Source organism: Sparus aurata, unplaced genomic scaffold (genome assembly GCF_900880675.1).
Source record: "Sparus aurata unplaced genomic scaffold, fSpaAur1.1, whole genome shotgun sequence".
NCBI lineage: Eukaryota > Metazoa > Chordata > Actinopteri > Spariformes > Sparidae > Sparus > Sparus aurata.
This window is the reverse complement of record NW_022045109.1, coordinates 53,344-73,029: the sequence shown is the minus strand read 5'-3', so window position 1 is coordinate 73,029 and position 19,686 is coordinate 53,344. Positions and strand designations below refer to the sequence as shown.

At 43.9% G+C, this 19,686-nt stretch overlaps 1 protein-coding gene across 1 annotated transcript; it reads left to right on the top strand.

Annotated features, from left to right (window-relative positions):
* The first annotated feature begins 558 nt into the window (after nt 1-558).
* Nucleotides 559-16,680, top strand: LOC115577698 (7SK snRNA methylphosphate capping enzyme-like). The gene is made up of 8 exons (XM_030410604.1): nt 559-1,059; nt 2,808-3,203; nt 4,044-4,306; nt 6,122-6,401; nt 10,548-11,133; nt 11,204-11,416; nt 15,831-15,939; nt 16,246-16,680. The coding sequence occupies exons 2-8, from the start codon at nt 2,842-2,844 to the stop codon at nt 16,296-16,298; spliced, it is 1,866 nt and encodes a 621-aa protein (XP_030266464.1). The 5' UTR covers nt 559-1,059; nt 2,808-2,841; the 3' UTR covers nt 16,299-16,680.
* The last annotated feature ends 3,006 nt before the right edge of the window (nt 16,681-19,686 follow it).

Below are 19,686 nucleotides of genomic sequence, written 5' to 3'. Positions count from 1 at the left end.
TGCCTCTCAGGCTGACGTTGTCCTTCATCCGTTACAAGTTTATAACTCTAAGTTACTATGAACACTAACAGTTACTCCGTGTTCACTGAGCATGGATACAGGTGAGGTGCAGGTGTGTGGCAGGTAGAACCTGTCAGAAGACACAGACAGCAGCAGGAGTTCGGTGGTACCTGCAGGCAGCGCTCAGGGCCCAGTGGCACCACTGAGTTCGGGCTCTACAGCACAGCTGTGGGTCAGAACTTTGTTGGACTCTCTCACAGAGCGTGTGGAGACTCGCAGCCACTCGATGTTCCCCGACATGTTGTTATTTTCTCTGTTTTAACAGTTTAGTTTGGACCGTGCTCGTGTTTCCCGTCAGGCACCGCTCAGGACGCCTCTCTCCTCGAGCATTCTCCCGCCTCCCCGAGCGGCGACCAATCACACCGCCGCCTGGTTGGAGCGGCCGTCTGATTGGCCGCAGCTCGGGAGAGGCGGGGACTGCAGTTCGGCATGTGATTGGCGGGCTGTGTCGTCGCTCACGTGGCCCCGCGGCTGCAGTATAAAACCGCGGGCTTGGAGTAGGAGCACGGTGAGAAGACACCAACAGTTAGCAGCTAGCAGCTAGCAGCGGCTAAAAGCTAACGGGTCGGATGAAGTCATCACGCATCGAGCCGCACACACACACTGACACGCGCACTCACACGCACGGGACCTCGTTCTGACGCATGCAGCGTGTTTTTCGCGCGAGTTCTGCTAGTTGTTTATCTTCAGGGTGTGTGTGTGTGTACGTGTGTGTGTGTGTTAGCGCCACGCTAGCTACTTCCTGCATGTTAGCCGGACGTGACTAGTTGGAGAAGCTAACTGTTTACCAGTTTGTTACTCGGTCAGTTTGAATTATTCATGACGGCGCTCCGTGATTGGTGGAGAGGGCGCCAGGGGCGGGGCTAGAGAGGGGGGAGGGGGAGTTATAAACAGGTCCATGTATGTGTGTGTGTGGATAATATTGGCAACAACACACACACACACACACACACACACTGTGAGGTGGAGGTCTGGACGGACGGGTGGACTGCACACTGAGTGAGTATCAGTGATCGATTATTGATCGTTAATAAGTCTTTACTTTGGTAGAAGTACAAAAGTACTCACAAAGTAATGAGAGTACTCACTGTTTGGACTGTAACTGTAATCTATTACTTTGTGGTAGTCACTGATGCATTGATGTGGTCATGGAGCTGATTCAAAGACTCGACAGTTGATCAGTTTGATTGTCACCTATAATCAATATTAATGTATTGATGACAGGTTGTGTTATTACTGTGAACATAAAGTAACTAAACTGTCAGAGTAATGTAGTGAAGTACAGCACCTGAACACTGGGTGAGCTGAGGACAGGTGACACTGATACCTGAGTCAGTGCAGCCTGTGACGGACCTTACCGCTGTATTGATCATGTTATCAGTGATCGTACTGATTGATTTGGTTTGGATCTCAGAACCAGTGTGATGAAACCATCAGTCTGATGGAGTTGGGTCGTGATGGTGAATCTGTGTGTTTCATGTCTCTTTGTACAGAAACACATTGAGTCCACAACGATCAATCAGTGAAGCACCTGCAGGTGAACTGATCAATAAAACCTGGTCCAACCAATAACTCCACCATCACATCAGGTCGTTCAGGCTGCTGTAGTTCTGTCATGATGTTGGAACGTCTCATTTTCATCTAATACATTGAAAATATTGATTATAAATATATATAATTGTATTAAAAGGTAAATGTAAGAAAGTGAAGCTATGACATGAGACAATGTTCGACAGCAGGACTGTAACTTTACATATCAGTCATTAAATGATGTGAGTCAATACACTGAGGAGGAGAGCAGTGTGTGTGTCGCTGCTGCACTATTAATGTATTTATTTATCACACTTGATAACACTTATGAATTCAGATATTTACAGTCAGTAGTTTGACGTGTGGCTGCTGACGTGTGTCAGAATCTGTGATGGAGAAAAGATCACATATGTAAAAACATGGAGCACATTCAGTCTGGTGAGCAGCAGGGCTGAAACTTTATCTTCAGTATCCATTAATCTGCTCTTTAGACTAATAACTAAAAAGTGTGAATATCAAGAGCGACATCTTCAGATGAACTCAGACTCTTCATCTGCTGTCACAGGCTGAACCAGACAGTGTCACTGAGCTGTTAATCACACTGAATGTTGAGCTGAAGTTTGGAGTCAGGCAACATTTTTATATCATAGAAACTATAAATCAGCCCCTGAAGAAGAAGTGAAACATGACGAATCACCAACATGAACTAAATTAAAGTGTCGTACAGAACTCACAAGGACTCCCTGTAATACTCACCTCAGGACAGTTGTGTTGTTGATGTTAATGTTGTTAATGTTGTTGTTGTTAATGTTGTTGTTGTTGTTGTTAATGTTGTTGTTGTTGTTAATGTTGTTGTTATGGTTGTTGTTGTTAATGTTGTTAATGTTGTTGTTAATGTTGTTGTTGTTGTTGTTAATGTTGTTGTTGTTGTTGTTAATGTTGTTGTTATGGTTGTTGTTGTTGTTGTTAATGTTGTTGTTGTTGTTAATGTTGTTGTTATGGTTGTTGTTGTTAATGTTGTTGTTGTTGTTGTTAATGTTAATTCTTCCTGAGTTGTCTGATGGAGATGTTGAATTCTGTCACAGTCGCTCCTGTGATAGAAAACAGAAATTCTGTGATTGGATAATGAGTTAATTGATCGTTTCAGCTCTTCTGTGTTGTGATGAGCTGGTGAATCTGATTGGCTGTGCCTCCTGACCCCGCCCCTCTCTCTGCAGGCCTGTGATTGGCTGATCTGTCTCCACGTGGAAGATGATCAGGATGTCATTGGACAAAGAGACTGTCCTCCCTCGCGAGATCAGCCCCGCCTTCCCCGCCACCATCAGCCTATCAGAGCAGCCACAGCTGGCTAAGCCACACCCCCTTCGCCCAAAAAATGGCCTCCATCCGCCCGGCAACGGTCAGCCCCCCCTCACCGCCCCCGCTGTCCCAGCTCAGCGAATCGCAAAGAGGCGGTACTCCATGGGCGTCGGCTTCAAGGGGCTGGCCAAGCGCCGGCGCCGCGCCAACAGTGACAGCCAATCAGAGCCCGTTCTGCCCAGTCACTTCCTGCTGGGTGGGAACATCTTTGACCCACTGAACCTCAACTCGCTCTTGGACGAAGACGTCAACAAGTGAGACACCATGTTTGATTGATTGATTGATTAAGCTTCAATCATGTGATAAACTCTGCTGCCATGACGATTCAGGAGATTTATTCATTAAAGGAGTCATCACCCGGAAATCTCAATTTCTCTCGTTGAATCATGCATATTGGTGTTGGACCTCTGTTGAAACTTGCCTGAAAAGCTGGAGTTTGAAAGTGGCTTATTTTTGTCGCTTTGGCTCTTTTTCTGAACAGGAATAGCGCACAGTAGTGCGCGTTCCTAAAGCAGGAGATTTTGACTCTGCTCCTGTGGTGACGTTACCACAGGAGGCTACTTGCATATTAAGCATCAGCTCACAGTCGTCCTCAGCCAGAGTGAGCACGCCGAATCTGCTTATTTCTCTGTCATTTTCACGCCATACATCGTGACCGCCAGCATTAAAACTCAGGTCTTACATGTAAAACACACGCCTCATTCGGACCGGTCAAAACCTCGCGCATAATCTCACCAGAGAAAGTCGCGGTATGAAAAAGGGTCAGAACAAGCTCTATGTTTGATTTTTTTTAAAAAAAATTTCTAATAAGTTTTAAGAATTGATCCAAAGCGATCCAAGAGGGACTGGATATGTAAAAAACCAGGTGATAACTCCTTTAAAACCACTTTTAGATTCAAACAGCTCTTTAAAGACGATACTTTAATCAATCATTAAAAATAGTAGCTGGTTGATGCCCAGTAACGGCTCAGTAAAGGCCCAGTAACGGTCCAATAGTGGCTCAGTAACGGCCCAGTAACGGCCCAGTAACGGCTCAGTAACTGTCCAGTAACGGTCCAGTAAAATCAGGCTCAAACTCCTCCTCTCTTCCTCAGAGCGACCAATCAGGAGACACCACAGTGCTCGCCCCTGCCGTCACGTGGAGGAGACCCTGTAGAGATCCTGGTTCCCCGTGACATCACCGACCCCCTGAACCTGAAGGGAAGGGGCGGGGACAGGGAGGGAGAGGGCGGAGTCCTGCTGTCCCCCCTGAAGTCCAGGAGGAGACACAGGAACAGACACCACGGAGGGGGAGGAGGGGGAGGAGAGAGGGAGGTGATACCTGCCCGACTGTTTCCCTCCACAGCTGGACTCACAGGTGAGACACTGCTGACACTACAACCACTGATTGATGACTCAGGGGGAGTTAAAGGGGGACACAGGGGGAGGGAGGTGAGGTGGTTTCACTCTGGCACAGGGCCGGACTGGGACAGAAAATCAGCCCTGGCATTTTTGGCTTAGACCGGCCCCTCATAATTAGCAGAGCACAACCGGAAAAAAACCCATAACTTGTTACCTTTAGGCTTATTAGAAATGTACAGTTTATCATTACTTTAGAAGTCTATCAAATAACCATTGTGGAAAGCAAATAAGTAAATGTACTCAACATATGGTTCTACCTCCTTATATTCTATCTCAAGCAGAATGCATCATCAGCATCCTAAATCTCAGAGGTTTAGTGTCTTTTGTTAACTCCTCCACTTTTATCTGCTCTGTGTAGTTCAATTGATTCTTTTATCCTTTTTACTGAAATCATCTCTAATATGTATTTACTGAATTTCCCTGATAAAGCAGCTCAGTTCTAATTCTTCAGGTTAAAGGTGCTCCCTCCTTTATAAAGCTATAACATGCATTTGTATCAGGCTAAAGACAGGCTGCTGTATGAACTCATGCAAGGCAACTCGTCTTTCAAGCATTTAACTGTCTTACTCTTATTCAGTGTGGGCAAACCTTTTGCTAATAATACTTTTATATATTTTTTACACTTACTTTAGTAATGCTTAAATTGCAAAGCTTTTACTTCTCATTCAGCAGTTTTATAAATCATGTTTAACGTTGACCGAACCTGAGCCCTCGGGTCTGGTCGGGTTTGTCAGGCCAGCCCGACTCGTTGATAACACTTCATGTAATAGAGCTAATGTTCCCTCCATCATTTTTTCCCCGGGGCCGTGAGCCGGAAGTACACGGACGGCGGCGCCTTTCCTCCGAAATCACCGCAAGAGCAGTTGTCAGATTGAGTAGCAGAGTCGAACTATGGCTGTAATCTGACTCAGCTGTGCATGTAAACGTACTGAGTGAGATTCTTCTCTTAGCACGCAACTTTTCTCTCTCTCTGGTTGCTCCATGTTGTCACTCCTCGTGCTCAACACTTAGAAACGAGCAGAAGTTACAGGAGGCAGTTCAGACAGGGGTGTGGCCGCTGTCGTACTATATCCTGATTGGTTCAGTCCACTGTCTATATTGAAGTTGGACCAATGGGCCGCCCCCTCTAAACTTTGCACTTAGGAAAAAAGAGAGGAGGGCTGAGCGATTTCATTGGATTAGCCCACTGTCCTTCTAGAAATTCAACCAATGGGTCGTCGCGTTTGATAAAAATGATTTATAATAAACTTTTTGGATTAAATTATGACAGCCTGGACCAAAACTGTGCGTCGGCCCACCAGGCATTGCCCTGTACGCCAGATGGCCAGTCCATGCCTGCTGTGGCATGAGAAGTGATGAAGCTGACAGAAAAGTTAAATAATGACACTTTAATTACATTAATATACATTTAATATTTACATCTTACTGACCAAAAGAAGTTGTATAAGTTTAATTTATCCCATAAACATAAAGTGATGCCTGAACAGTGTCTGTAATTTGAGCTGCTATGATTTCTGCAATCCACCAGATGTCACTGTTCTGTTTTTTTATGACCCAGACTGAAGGAATTCACCCAAAGACAGAAAGAAGTTCATGTAGAACATTTGCTGAATTAACAAGAAGGACACATGAGTTAGAATCTGTCAGAGACAGAGTTTCACTACGTTAGAAAGTTTGTTTTAACTCAACAACTCTTAGAATCACTACATTTGTTAATGGAGTCTGGTGCTGTTGTGGCGTTAGTTGTTCTTATGTTGTTGTGGTTGTGCAGTTCCTCCTCTGACCACAGGGGGCAGTGTTTCAGCCTCTCCTCTCCCCTGTGAACTCAACACGGCCATCACCTGTCGAGATGACGTAGCCCCGCCCCCCATCCTCCCCAGGAGACACACCCACCCTCCACCAGGCCACACCCACAAGCCTGGTAACCAGCGCGATGGTCGCCAACGGAGACGGCGCCGCACCACCTCGGCGAGGTCGGCAGATACCATGGTGACCACAGCTCAGCCAACCAAGTTCCAGACGCCGCTGGTGGGAGGGGCAAAAGCTGGCAGGTGAGTTCAGTCTGACAACAGAAGCAGGCTCTGAGCTTTAGTGTCATGTGATGGGCGTGTCAGGTGTCAATCAATCAGCAGCCACGTGTGAAAAGCATTGCATTATGCTTGTGTAACACAACATGTCCAACTGTTCAGTAGTTGGATAAACCTGTTTGTTGGAGCTGTAGGAGACACTACTTTGATAATAAGGGATAATTACTGGCAATTAATTAATCACTGGTAATCAACTATGCCTCACATGGGGAACCACGAATTTGCAGGACAGGTAGGTAGGCTATGCGGGCCTCCCATGGATGGCACAATGGATATAAATGTAGGGGACTATCACTGCTTGATAATCAAGGTCATTAATCACTGGGGATTAATTTTACACTCGTAGAAGGGCACCACCTCCATTGTTTGATTTACTAGAATAGGCTGGAGGGAACTATTCCAAACATCTAACTGTACCAGTTTGACTTGGACAGCTAGAGTATCAATTTCAAATCAATTTATTCAATCTCAATATTCTGAAGCAGTGAACTCTTTGCACGTATCCATCGATTCTCCACATCAAAATTAAGTTCCAGACAAACAAATGATTATATATGTTTATTGACTAAATAATTTTGGGGTAACATAAATGACATGACAATTTTAGACGAACAACAGATAACGAAAAGGTAAAGAATGTAATAAGCAAAGTAATAAAGTTACGTGACCGTCGGTAGATGGTAAAGTTAAAGGGTTGGGTTTTTATATATTAAATATTACAGGAGTAATCTTTTAATACTAACGAGACCCTAACCTCAACTTTCTTAAGTTCATAGGATAGAAGTTAGAACTTTAGACAGAAGTCAGAACCTGAGACAGAAGTCAGAACCTGAGACAGAAGTCAGAACTTTAGACAGAAGTCAGAACTTTAGACAGCAGTCAGAACTTTAGACACTACTCATTCTCACGTGTGTGGATCCAGCTGTATGAAGACGTTCAGCCTGTTTTGTCTGGGCGTCAGGAGGCACTGAAGCTTGGTCTCTTTGAGAGTTCTGGGTTGGACCACGGCACAGCGCGTCGGTCCAGTAGCCAGAGGGAAGGCCGGTACTCTGTTGAGGGACTCTTGGTCCGAAGGCCCAGCGGGGTTTCCGCCTTGGGAGCGCTGGGGGCGGAGTCGGTCTCGGCTGGGAACACCCACAGTGTCCTTTGTGGAGACTCCTTGCACGACTTCTGAGGCAGACGATGGACTGCAACGTTCTTCATCAGATGATCACAGTCTTGAAAAATACTTTTTCTTTGATGTTTCAAGGTGGTTCTCAAGTTCTGATCCTTTCACTAATTCAACTTCTTCTGGATCAGGCGGTGATACTTTAAAGTTATATTAAAATCAAATCAAAAATCAAAAAGAAAAGAATTTGTTCTATTAAAGACTTGGATAAAAGTAGAGTACTTAAAGTAGTTATTCAATTCGCTTTCTTAGAGCTTGTTGCAAAAATAAAAGTAAAGATTACTGAGAGAAGAGAAGAGAAGAGAGAAGGAGAAGAAGTCAGGAGAAGAAACAGGGGGGCAAGAGAGCCCGGAGAAGAAGACTCCAAGTCATGACCGAAGTCAGGACCCAAAAGTGAGAGCGAAGCCTCAGCATGAGAGAAGACCAGTGAAGTGCAGAGCATCTTCTCTGTTTTTATGAGCTGCAGCAGACACATCGAGAACAGGGGTGGGGCTGGCTGATAATACTCCTTCTGTGCTCGGAGTTGTGACCCACGACACTTTAATTCAAATAAACTATATTGCCTTAATGTTTCGAAATCGTGAACTTAATCGTGAAATTTAACTTCCCAAAAACTTTACCATCTTAAAAGTCGAATTTTTGTCTTCGTTAAAAGATGTAACATGGTTATGATCCAAGAATTAAAGAATTAAAAACATGATTAAGTCATAAAACAATAGTATACAACATAAACCATAAAGCATACTGTTGGGCCTCACCTTACACAAGGCCCGGTTAAGGTGTGTTTAACAACAATAAAAGGGGGATTTAGGTTAAATTTGGCTATCAATAATAATTAATGATTATTTGGGATAATTATTAATTATGATAAATAATATGATCCAATTTGCATTAGATCACCTCGGGGCACCACCCTTGAAGAAGGGAAAAAGATAGCAATTTTACTAAATCAGTCTCATAAAAACGTACTGAACTGTTTATAACTCTGGTTAATAATTAACTTAATAACTACAACCAAATTCACCATAACAGCTAGTAATGGTTGAAGGATTTTGGAGTTCTTGACAGTGTAGAGGTTGGCAACATTCACTCATGTACAATATTAAATAGACAGCAAGAAGGTTCAAGATCTTTTATTTAACACAAAATGGAAACACACAATCTAACTAACATGTACTATATACCTGTGTGTGTGTGTGTGTGTGTGTGTGTGTGTGTGTGTGTGCGCGCGCGAGTGTGTGTGTGTGTGTGAGTGCCTGGCAGAACAAAGGAACAATGGCGGTCAATGATATCACATGTGGGTGTGATATGCTCTAGCCTCCAGGAATGTGTGTGTCTGTGAGTATGTATGTGTGTGTGACGTGGTGCCAGGTTATAGAAGATGGTTAGTTGCATGCAGAGACCCTGAGTCTGTGTGAAGCATAATTCAACTAATGTCGAATTAGCCGTCTAGGAAAGCAAACTACCAATAACTTGACTCGAGGTCACCATAACACCAAAACATTGAACAAACACATCAATTGAACACATTACATCAACCAGAGTTTAAAGTCCTGTGCTTAGCCGTGCTATGGTTTGCTATCTAAGCCCAGTTCAACGTTACCAGTCTTTGAGGAGAAGGTGCTGGTGGTTGCAGGAGAAAGTTGGGGCTCCAAGGTTGAACAAGCTGCTCTTGCTGTGCAAGGTTTGATGAAAGTCGGCAGAGGAGGAAACTGGTCGCTCCTTTACTATGTAAGGATTGGTGTTCCTTAGATCCTCAGATTGGCAGGACCTCGTGTCGCTGCAGTGAGGAGAAGTTCTTTTGGGCCTGCTGCCAATGCAGCTTGCAGCTCTCCACAGCTTGTTGGGCCCAGAAGAAGGGATCTAGAAGGCAGGCAGCCCCGTGGGGGGAGGTGGAGAGGAGCCCTTGAAGATCCAAAGTTAAAGGAGTAGAGCGTGTTGAGTGAGAGAGAGAACATTGAATGCTCTGGGGTTTTGACTACCTGATCAGCAGGGGGTCTGTCACCCTGACCAATAGTAGCTCAAACCTGAATTCTGCACCTAGGTGTGAAGAATGGGGAATTCTGGGACACTGAGTTCATTTCAGAGTCCATTTTGAAACCCACAATGAATGACTTCATCTGTGGGTCCCAACAATACAATACACAGTAGGACCAAGGACTTATACATATTCCTTGTAGTTCTATCTTAAGAAAACATATCAGACATTTAACTGGTGAATAACACAAGCATTACACACAAAGAGGATCATGATATGCAAGTCTGTGCCCATCGCAAAGGTGGGGGCTGGTTTCTCTCAAACCCCAAATTCATTAAGTAATAAACTTCATCTGGGCTTGACAATAACATGGAAAATATCTACTGTATGACTTTCTTGGCTATTTGGAAATCTGATAAAATTAAGAAGATGAAATTGTAGTTAATAGTTATTCAGAACATATTGAAATGTGGATGAGTATAGGATTGGGATGCAGCAAAGATTGGAATGTCACAGACAGGGTCGTAAAACACTTTGGCCTGTGAGGGGGGAGGACTGGGTCATCTTTACCCCAACCAACATCAACCCCCACTTCTTGTCATCTGATGTGGAGAGAGAGGACTCTATTGTAGTAAGTCGTTAAAATTGATAAGAAAACGTCTCCAATGATCTGTTTATAGCAAGAGCAACACACCGTCCTAATCTATAGGGAGAAGAGGCCATAGTTTGGCCTGAGGAAGAAGGACTTCATCTTCTTTGTGAGGGGGGAGAAGAGGCAAATATTCAGTCAAACAGATATGCTTTGTTTGTTAAATTAGTCTTGTCTTGTGGTTGAGAGGTCAGAGGACGCAGAAAGGGAGCAGAGCCTCGTGATGGAGACATAAGGGCTGGTGTTCCTACAGAGCTGAATGTGAACGCTGTCTAGTGATTGGCTGCCTGCTCACCTGTGTGCTGCCCCCTGCAGATGTGGAGGACCACAGCCCGGCTCCACTCAGCCACCATCGAAGAAGAAGAAGAACAAACACCGCTACCAGTACGGCAACAACAGCTGTTACTACGGCTACCACGGTTTCTACGGCGACGGCTGGGAGGGCCGGGTCGGGGCGGAGGAGGACGCAAGGCTCCGCCTCCTGGAAGCAGATTGGTTCAGAGACAAGAGGGTGCTGGACGTGGGCTGCGGCACCGGTCACATGACCCTCGCCATCGCCCGCAGGTTTGACCCCGCCCACATCCTGGGGGTGGAGCTAGATGAGCGATTGGTCCATGCCGCCAAGCAGAACATTAGGCACTTCCTGTCACATGACCTGGTGGTGGAGGCCAGGAGGACGAGGAGGAGGGGCGGAGAGCAGGTGGAGTTGAAGAAGATGGAGGAGGAGGAGGAGATGATGGAGGAGGTCCAGCAGGCTCTGTCTCTCCTCTCCTTGCCCCTGTCGTTCAGGGTGAGTCGAGGTCCTCTCTCGGCTCCGCCCCTCCTCCCCCCATCATCATCATCGTCATCATCATCGTCGTCGTCAGCATCTAGGTTCCCCAGCAACGTCACCTTCATCCAGGTGAGTCTCCTTCAGCTCCTCTTACATCATCATCACTGTGACATCATCACCACTGTGACTCCTCCCACAGGGCGACTACGTGTCAGAGCAGGAGGCGTGGCCTGGCCGGGGTCAGTATGATGTCATCATGTGTCTAGGCGTGACCAAGTGGGTGCAGCTGCAGTCGGGTGACGCGGGCGTGGTCAGACTGTTCAGACGAGCCTATCAGAGCCTGTCGCTGGGCGGATTATTCATCCTGGAGCCTCAACCGTGGAGCAGCTACAGCCGCAGCAAGAGAGCCTCGGTACAAACACACCTGTACACACACCTGGATCACACATACACACACCTGTACACACACCTGGATCACACATACACACACCTGTACACACACATGGATCACCTGGACCATATACACACACACCTGTACACACACCTGGATCACACATACACACACCTGTACACACACCTGGATCACCTGGACCACACATACACACACCTGTACACACACCTGTACACCGTTGCCCTGCACTTTGGCCTTGATGCCCCGTGAAAATAAGAAATCATGGTACGGCCACAGTGGCCTCTGTGCTCCTGGCCCGGTCAGCGTAGCGGGCTTGCCTTTAATTACAGCCACCTGAGTGCACAGTAGTCACTCACAGTAACTTCAGTGAGTCCGCGGTTCGCGCAGGTGGAGTCTCATCATCACGATGATCTCACGTGAAAGCCTCTCAAACAGCAGCAGCGTCTCAAAACAGAAGAAGGAAACTTACAGCACAGCGAGCGAGCGCAGCCGGTTTGACATGATACGTAACTGACTTATGTAGTAGGATTTAGTCTGGTAAAGTTAGGAACAGATTCGAACTTCCCAGATCAATAACTTATAAGTGAAACATTGTTGAAACTGAAACGACGGCTCTTTCCTACCGTAGTAAGGTAACGAGACAACGAGCTACAACCGTAGTTTCATTATACGAGCTCCTCCAGCTGGACATTAACTCTGTGAGACGAGGGCACAGGGACCTCTGACCACCGACAAGAGATACTACAAAAAATATTCAATAACTGCACTATTAGGGATGTATACTGAGGACCGGTACTTTTAGGTACCGGCTCGTAATTGGGTTGGTACCAAGGTACCATTAAGATTCTGGACAAACGGTATTGTTATCTGTTTTTTTTTTTTTTTTTACTTTTTTTTGATGATTTTGTTATCGGTTATTGATATGGATGGTTTTTGAACGTCTACCCAACTGTAATGCCTACAAACTTAACAACAAACTCTGTAACGTGACGTCGCAGAAATGAAACCGATATACGCGGTAAATACGGGCGCCGCTGCCACGGCGACGCTAGCCGGGCTGCTAACTTTACTGGCTTTGTATAGCAATCAAACACACCGCACTCCTTTATCTTCATAATGGGCACACGCTCCCAGTGTTTGATGATGTTGCTAACCCCGAATTTGACCGTGAAGAGTGTCCGTGATAATCACATGATCACTCACGACCACAGGAAGTGTTCCCGACCCAAGGATGAGCAGAAGAGCTTGTGTTTGTCTCTCTTTTGAGATTTGTATGCTGGTGTCAACACGGAGTGTTTTATTTTGAAAAATAACCTGATGTTATATTGTTTCCGTCTGCTCAGTGCTAAATTCAGCTGAATTGCTGCGTTGTGCTCCGACATCCACCAGATATAATAGTCCTTAAAGCACCTGTACGGAGTTTTTAACTGGATATAGAAAAGTCTCTGGTTTCTGCTGATGTGTCTCTGTTACCTACAACAGCAAATGAGCCCATCAGTGTGAAGATACGCTATTTCTAAGTAGTCTAATTCTATACCTCTGAAAGGCCTTGGTCGGGTCGGACCACTGACGAAACGATTTACGGCAGTCAGACCGGAACTGACGACATTCAGGATACGGCATAGCTGTTTTGTTGCTACGCTAGCCAGTGCTAACCGAGCTAAAACTTCTGTCATGGCTGATAATGAGACAAAGAAAAGAAAAAGAATTCGAACCGAAGACCAACGAAAGGCCAAGAGGGAATCCGATCGAGCTAGGGCTAAAACAGGGATAAACATTGGCGATTCCTTCCAGAGATGGAGAGAGTTGCGGGGCTTGAAGGGATTCAAGTCGGATCAAGAATTCGCCCGATTCCTCCTAGACAGGTTTGTACATTTTATTTCATTTATGAAATGTAATGCGGGACGTAGTTTACAGCAATACATGAATAGCTCTAGATACTACACTCGTGAAAACGACAACAAACGTCTTAGATCACGCATCCATTTCAGCTGTGTGTATCAGCCCTGCCGACCTGCAACGATGCATGGGTAATATCCTCTGTCATTATAAATGATTCAGTTTCTTACTTAGAACAAAACATCCATCACAATCACTGTGACTTTGCTGTAACGCTAGCTCTGTAGCACCGTGGGTAATATATATATAGCTGGGAAATTGCAGTGCAACAGCAGCATTACTTTGTTTCACCGGCGGCATATTATATTAAGTAGAAATACAAATAGACACATTACCTCGTCCATATGCACGCTGCAGATAGCTGCTAAAAAATAATAATAATAAAAAAAAAAGTTTTCAAAGCAAGTCCCGTCGTCTTTCCGACGTATCCAAAACAAATCTACACGCGCCGGCCAGACAAACGTCTTCACGACAGTGGGCGCTAGAGCTCATGGGAAATGCAGTCTCCATTCCGGCAAAACACTACCGCTTTCGTCCAGCGGGGCCGCCAAAATCAACACTAAATGAAAAGTCTGTACAGGGGCTTTAAGGTTATCTGTTGCGGAGTATTTGTAATTGCGTAGCTTCTGTTCTGTTGAAGCCTTATTATTACCTTGTGGAAATAAAAAGAAGGTTCAATCTTTTAACATCTCGTAAAGTATTTATTTTTTTACACAAGATTACATGTTGTAGTATCGATAAGTATCGGTACCAATAAGGGGTATCGGTATCGATAATATCCTAACGATATACATCCCCACACATCAGTGGCCTCCTGCTGGTTATTCCTCAATTTATTGAGATTAGAATGATAAATGATATGCAGTTTATATATTAGGGGTGGAACGGTTCACAAGATCCACGGTTCGGTTCATATCACACTTTTGTGGTCACGGTTTTCTGTTCGGTTCGCTGATGGTTAGGAGAATCAATGATGTCTTGTACAGTCAGGTTAAACCTGAAAGAATGAGGCAGTCTGACATCTCATACATCATGTGACAGTCTGAGGTTAAACTAGGTCGATTCTGGCACTGCAAGAGAGGAGCAATGCTAGTTCCAACATGCTTTTCATTTATTTGGCAGAGACAGTTATCTTTAACAGATGCTAAGAACAAATAGTTATTCACTGTCACTAATGTAATGTAATGGGCAGTCACAGCAGGAAACTTTCAGTAGCTGGAGGTCCATCATCACTAGTTACAGCTACAGAGGCTGTCAGACAACTCTAACAATTCCTCGTCATTAAAGTGCAGGAATTACCGTGTTGCTTTAGTGTTGGCTGGAGGGGATTTTATTTTATATCGTGGCTCGAGTGTTTTAATCATACAACTAAATCCCTCCACCACGGCAAAAGGCTGCATACCTTAGGCTATGAAACACGACTTCTTTCCTTTAGTTCTGCATGTTGCCCGTCTGACTCGTCACTGTCAGGCTGTTTAAAGGCTGCGGGGAGCAGAAGTTCTCCTGTCGACTCTCTCTTTCCTCCTTGTGCTGCCAGTTGTCTCACTGGGATGATGTCTTTGCAGCTTAGTTTAGTTTAGTTTATTAGTTTATTATATCAAAGACAATCCCAATGAATCAACTGCATCAACAACAGTAAAAAGGGCAACTTTAGCCAACATGGCGAGTATCCTGCTGTAGTCCCCGGCCAGATGACAACAGGCACCCTAAAAAACAAAACAGAAAAAACTAAAACAATATATTACAGCACACGGCTCAGAGCAACAGGCTGTTGTACTGTTGTGCTAACTGTGGCTAACGCTCCGTGCTCGGCGCTCCGGTACTACCACCACACTCCATACGCATTTAGGAGCGGGGCTCTGGAGCTGCGGGACAGAACCAGATACACAGAGACTTGGACACATCAGGAGAGAGCTTGAAGAAAAGTCCGTGAGGTAGTTGGACTCTGTGTTGCCCAGAGACGGCCGGCACACGGGCCCTAACATGGTGTATTATAGCTGGACCGTCCAGCCCCGCCTTCCCGCAGGCTGCTGCCATCACCTTCTCAAATGATATGTAAACCACGCTCTACTTGCCCCTCCCCTCAGGCCCCGCCCTCTCGACGCCAAAACAGTGACACAAAGTTGAAACTGAAAATCAGTGACACTGAAAAAAAACTGACATTGTAAAAAAATCTGAAGATTGTCATTGAAAAATACAAAAAAAATCCCAATAAAATAAAATGATAAGATTTTCGGATTTGAATTATTTGAATTAGTTTCTTATTTCAGTGCCAATACTTGTTTCAATGCCAATACAACTGTTTTCAATACAAATGTTTCAATGACAATGTTTCTTTTTTCAGTACTGGTTTTGTTTTCAATGCCAATTTTTTTTTTGGATGCTAAATTTTAAAGTCACCGTTCTGGCTCCATATAAAAATAAAGTCCAGTAATTACCGGATAACGGAAACCCAGATACACACACACACCTGTACACAGGTAAAGGAGCTGTGTTTGTTTGTTTGTTTGTTTAGGAGTCGACCTGTCGTCACTACAGGACGCTCAGACTGAGACCTGAACACTTCACCTGTTACCTGACGGACAGCGTGGGCTTCACCTCATACAGACTGCTCACACACACAGGTACACACACACACACACACACACACACACACACACACACTCACAGGTACACACACACAGGTACACACACACACACACACACACACACACACACTCACAGGTACACACACACACACACAGGTACACACACACACTCACAGGCACACACACACACACACACACACTCACAGGCACACACACACACACACACACACTCACAGGCACACACACACACACACACACACACACACACACACACACACACACACAGTATACAGTCAGATTAGAGGTCTTGGTGTGTGTGTGTGTGTGTGTGTGTGTGTCCAGGTAACAAGCGGCCGGTCTACCTGTTCCACAAAGGCCTCACGCAGAGGAAGTGAGGTCACCGGGACAGGAAGTGACGCGTCTTTCTCTGAGGCTGCACAGGAAGTGCGTCCCATCCTGTTTCCGCAGCAACATGCCTGGACTGTGACTGACAGCTGTTGGCAGTCATGAGGACCAATCAGCTCCGTCCTCTCTCCACCTGATTGGCTGAACAGTTGAGTCAGTTGGATGACATCACGGCACAGAGGAGGATAGACTTCATCTGATTGGACAGCAGGGTGTCTGTGACTCTGATTGGTTGAGACAGGCTCAGTAAACCAAAGCAAAGGATTGTGGGGGATTGTCCCGCCCCCTGGGACCTGTGGTCCTGGACTCTGATTGGACACTGACAGAAAGTGACACGTCAGCGTTTTTTGTTTTTCTTTTCTTTTCAAACAACATTTCATTGTTGACTGTGAAAATAAAGTTATTGATCTTTATTATTGATCCTTTATTATTGATCTTTATTGTTGATCTGCAGATTATTGATCTTTATTATTGATCTGCAGGTTATTGAACTTTATTATTGATCTGCAGGTTATTGATCTGCAGGTTATTGATCTTTATTATTGATCTGCAGGTTATTGATCTGCAGGTTATTGATCTTTATTATTGATCTGCAGGTTATTGATCTGCAGGTTATTGATCTTTATTATTGATCTGCAGGTTATTGAACTTTATTATTGATCTGCAGGTTATTGATCTGCAGGTTATTGATCTACAAGTTATTGATCTTTATTATTGATCTGCAGGTTATTGATCTGCAGGTTATTGATCTACAAGTTATTGATCTTTATTATTGATCTGCAGGTTATTGATCTACAAGTTATTGATCTTTATTATTGATCTGCAGGTTATTGATCTGCAGGTTATTGATCTACAGGTTATTGATCTTTATTATTGATCTACAGGTTATTGATCTTTATTATTGATCTGCAGGTTATTGATCTTTATTATTGATCTACAGGTTATTGATCTTTATTATTGATCTGCAGGTTATTGATCCTTTATTATTGATCTACAGGTTATTGATCTTTATTATTGATCTACAGGTTATTGATCTTTATTATTGATCTACAGGTTATTGATCTTTATTATTGATCTGCAGGTTATTGATCCTTTATTATTGATCTACAGGTTATTGATCTTTATTATTGATCTACAGGTTATTGATCTTTATTATTGATCTACAGGTTAATGATCTTTATTATTGATCTACAGGTTATTGATCTTTATTATTGATCTGCAGGTTATTGATCCTTTATTATTGATCTACAAGTTATTGATCTTTATTATTGATCTACAGGTTATTGATCTTTATTATTGATCTGCAGGTTATTGATCTTTATTATTGATCTGCAGGTTATTGATCTTTATTACTGATCTGCAGGTTATTGATCTTTATTATTGATCTACAAGTTATTGATCTTTATTATTGATCTGCAGGTTATTGATCTTTATTATTTATCTACAGGTTATTGATCTTTATTATTGATCTGCAGGTTATTGATCTTTATTATTGATCTACAGGTTATTGATCTGCAGGTTATTGATCTTTATTATTGATCTACAGGTTATTGATCTGCAGGTTATTGATCCTTTATTATTGATCTACAGGTTATTGATCCGCAGGTTATTGATCTGCAGGTTATTGATCTTTATTATTGATCTACAGGTTATTGATCTGCAGGTTATTGATCTTTATTATTGATCTACAGGTTATTGATCTGCAGGTTATTGATCCTTTATTATTGATCTACAGGTTATTGATCCGCAGGTTATTGATCCTTTATTATTGATCTACGGGTCATTGATCTTTATTATTGATCTACCGGTTATTGATCCTTTATTATTGATCTGCAGGTTATTGATCCTTTATTATTGATCTACAGGTTATTGATCCTTTATTATTGATCTACGGGTCATTGATCTTTATTATTGATCTACCGGTTATTGATCCTTTATTATTGATCTACAGGTTATTGATCTGCAGGTTATTGATCCTTTATTATTGATCTACGTGTTATTGATCCCTTATTATTGATCTACAGGTTAGTGATCTTTATTATTGATCTGTAGGTTATTGATCCGACCTGTGATGGAGCTCCTCTCTCACCTCAGGCGGGGTGCATGCCAACACTTTCTCTCAGCAGGTCCGGTGAAGATTTCAGCCTGATAAAGAGTTTAATCAACAAAGTTTGAGCTTCTGAAGACTTTTTATATATATAATCAGATTTAACATCTAGGAAACAGATTCAGGGAGTTTTCAAAATAAAAGTCTTTAATGAAAATGATTATAGAGCAAAGTTAGTTACAGTCGACACTCTGATGCGAGACCTGAATATAAACAGTGACATCAGTGGCGGCTGGTGACGGAAAAAATTGAGGAGGACAGGAGGAAAACCAGTCCACGGTGTCATGTTATTTTATACAAGACAACTACTTATCCCTACTTTCTTATATTTAATGAAAACTAAGCAATAAAACAATGACTTAAAAGAATTCTTTAAAAAACATTTTATTAAATGGCTAATATACAAGACAAAAAAAATACCACTGTATACCCCTTCCGGAATTTGATCCCCAGTCACCTGCTCTACTCACTGTGCTACCACAGCAATCAATGTACATACTTCAGGACAGCACAGGACATCACACACATCACTCATCACAATCGCCCGGTCGTGCCGTTAACGGTATGTCCTCCAGCAGGACGAACGAAACGAAAACTATGAATTATTTTTCTGACTGCTTCGCTCTGATTTCTCCCAATAGTTTTTTTTCTATCAGAAATGTGCTTATATTTCCTTTGAAACCGATTCCAATGTCGCTGAAAACTCCATATTTCTTGTCCGAGCATGGCGGGCAGTGAAAGCTGTAAAATACCATATTGACCCGAATATAGGACGACCCTGATAATAAGACGACCCCTCTTTTCAAGACTAATCTTCAGAAAAAGACTCTGATATCCAAAATGTGTTTCTCAGTAACAAACTCACACACCTTCCTGTCAATCTCTTGGAAGCGGCCGCTTAGAGTACCACGATAAGCTTGTCTCTTACTGTAAAGGGGCGTTCAGACCGAACGCGATAGACGCGAATGGAGCGGCTACTCTACATTGAAAATCAATGTAAATGGCGCGATTACACGCGATTCAGGCGACGGCGGCGCGAATGGAGCGTCTGGCGCGGCGCGAATGAAGCGTCTGGAGCGTCTGAAGCGTCTGGCGCGGCGCGAATGAAGCGTCTGCCGCGGCGCGAATAAAGTTGAAAATATCCAACTTTTCAAGCGGCATCGCGCCGCGACATCCAGTCAGCGACAAGTTCAAGCCGACGACGTCACTTCCATCACGTACGGTTGTTTACGGTGGAGGAGAAGCTAGTTGTAGCTCACCTCAGACAGATG

Excerpts from the sequence above, each read along its gene's own strand:
- LOC115577698 (XM_030410604.1), top strand. The coding sequence starts at position 2,842 with ATGATCAGGATGTCATTGGACAAAGAGACTGTCCTCCCTCGCGAGATC. Across the intron at positions 3,204-4,043 it reads TTGGACGAAGACGTCAACAA|AGCGACCAATCAGGAGACAC; the intron begins GTGAGACACCAT and ends TCTCTTCCTCAG. Across the intron at positions 6,402-10,547 it reads GGAGGGGCAAAAGCTGGCAG|ATGTGGAGGACCACAGCCCG; the intron begins GTGAGTTCAGTC and ends TGCCCCCTGCAG.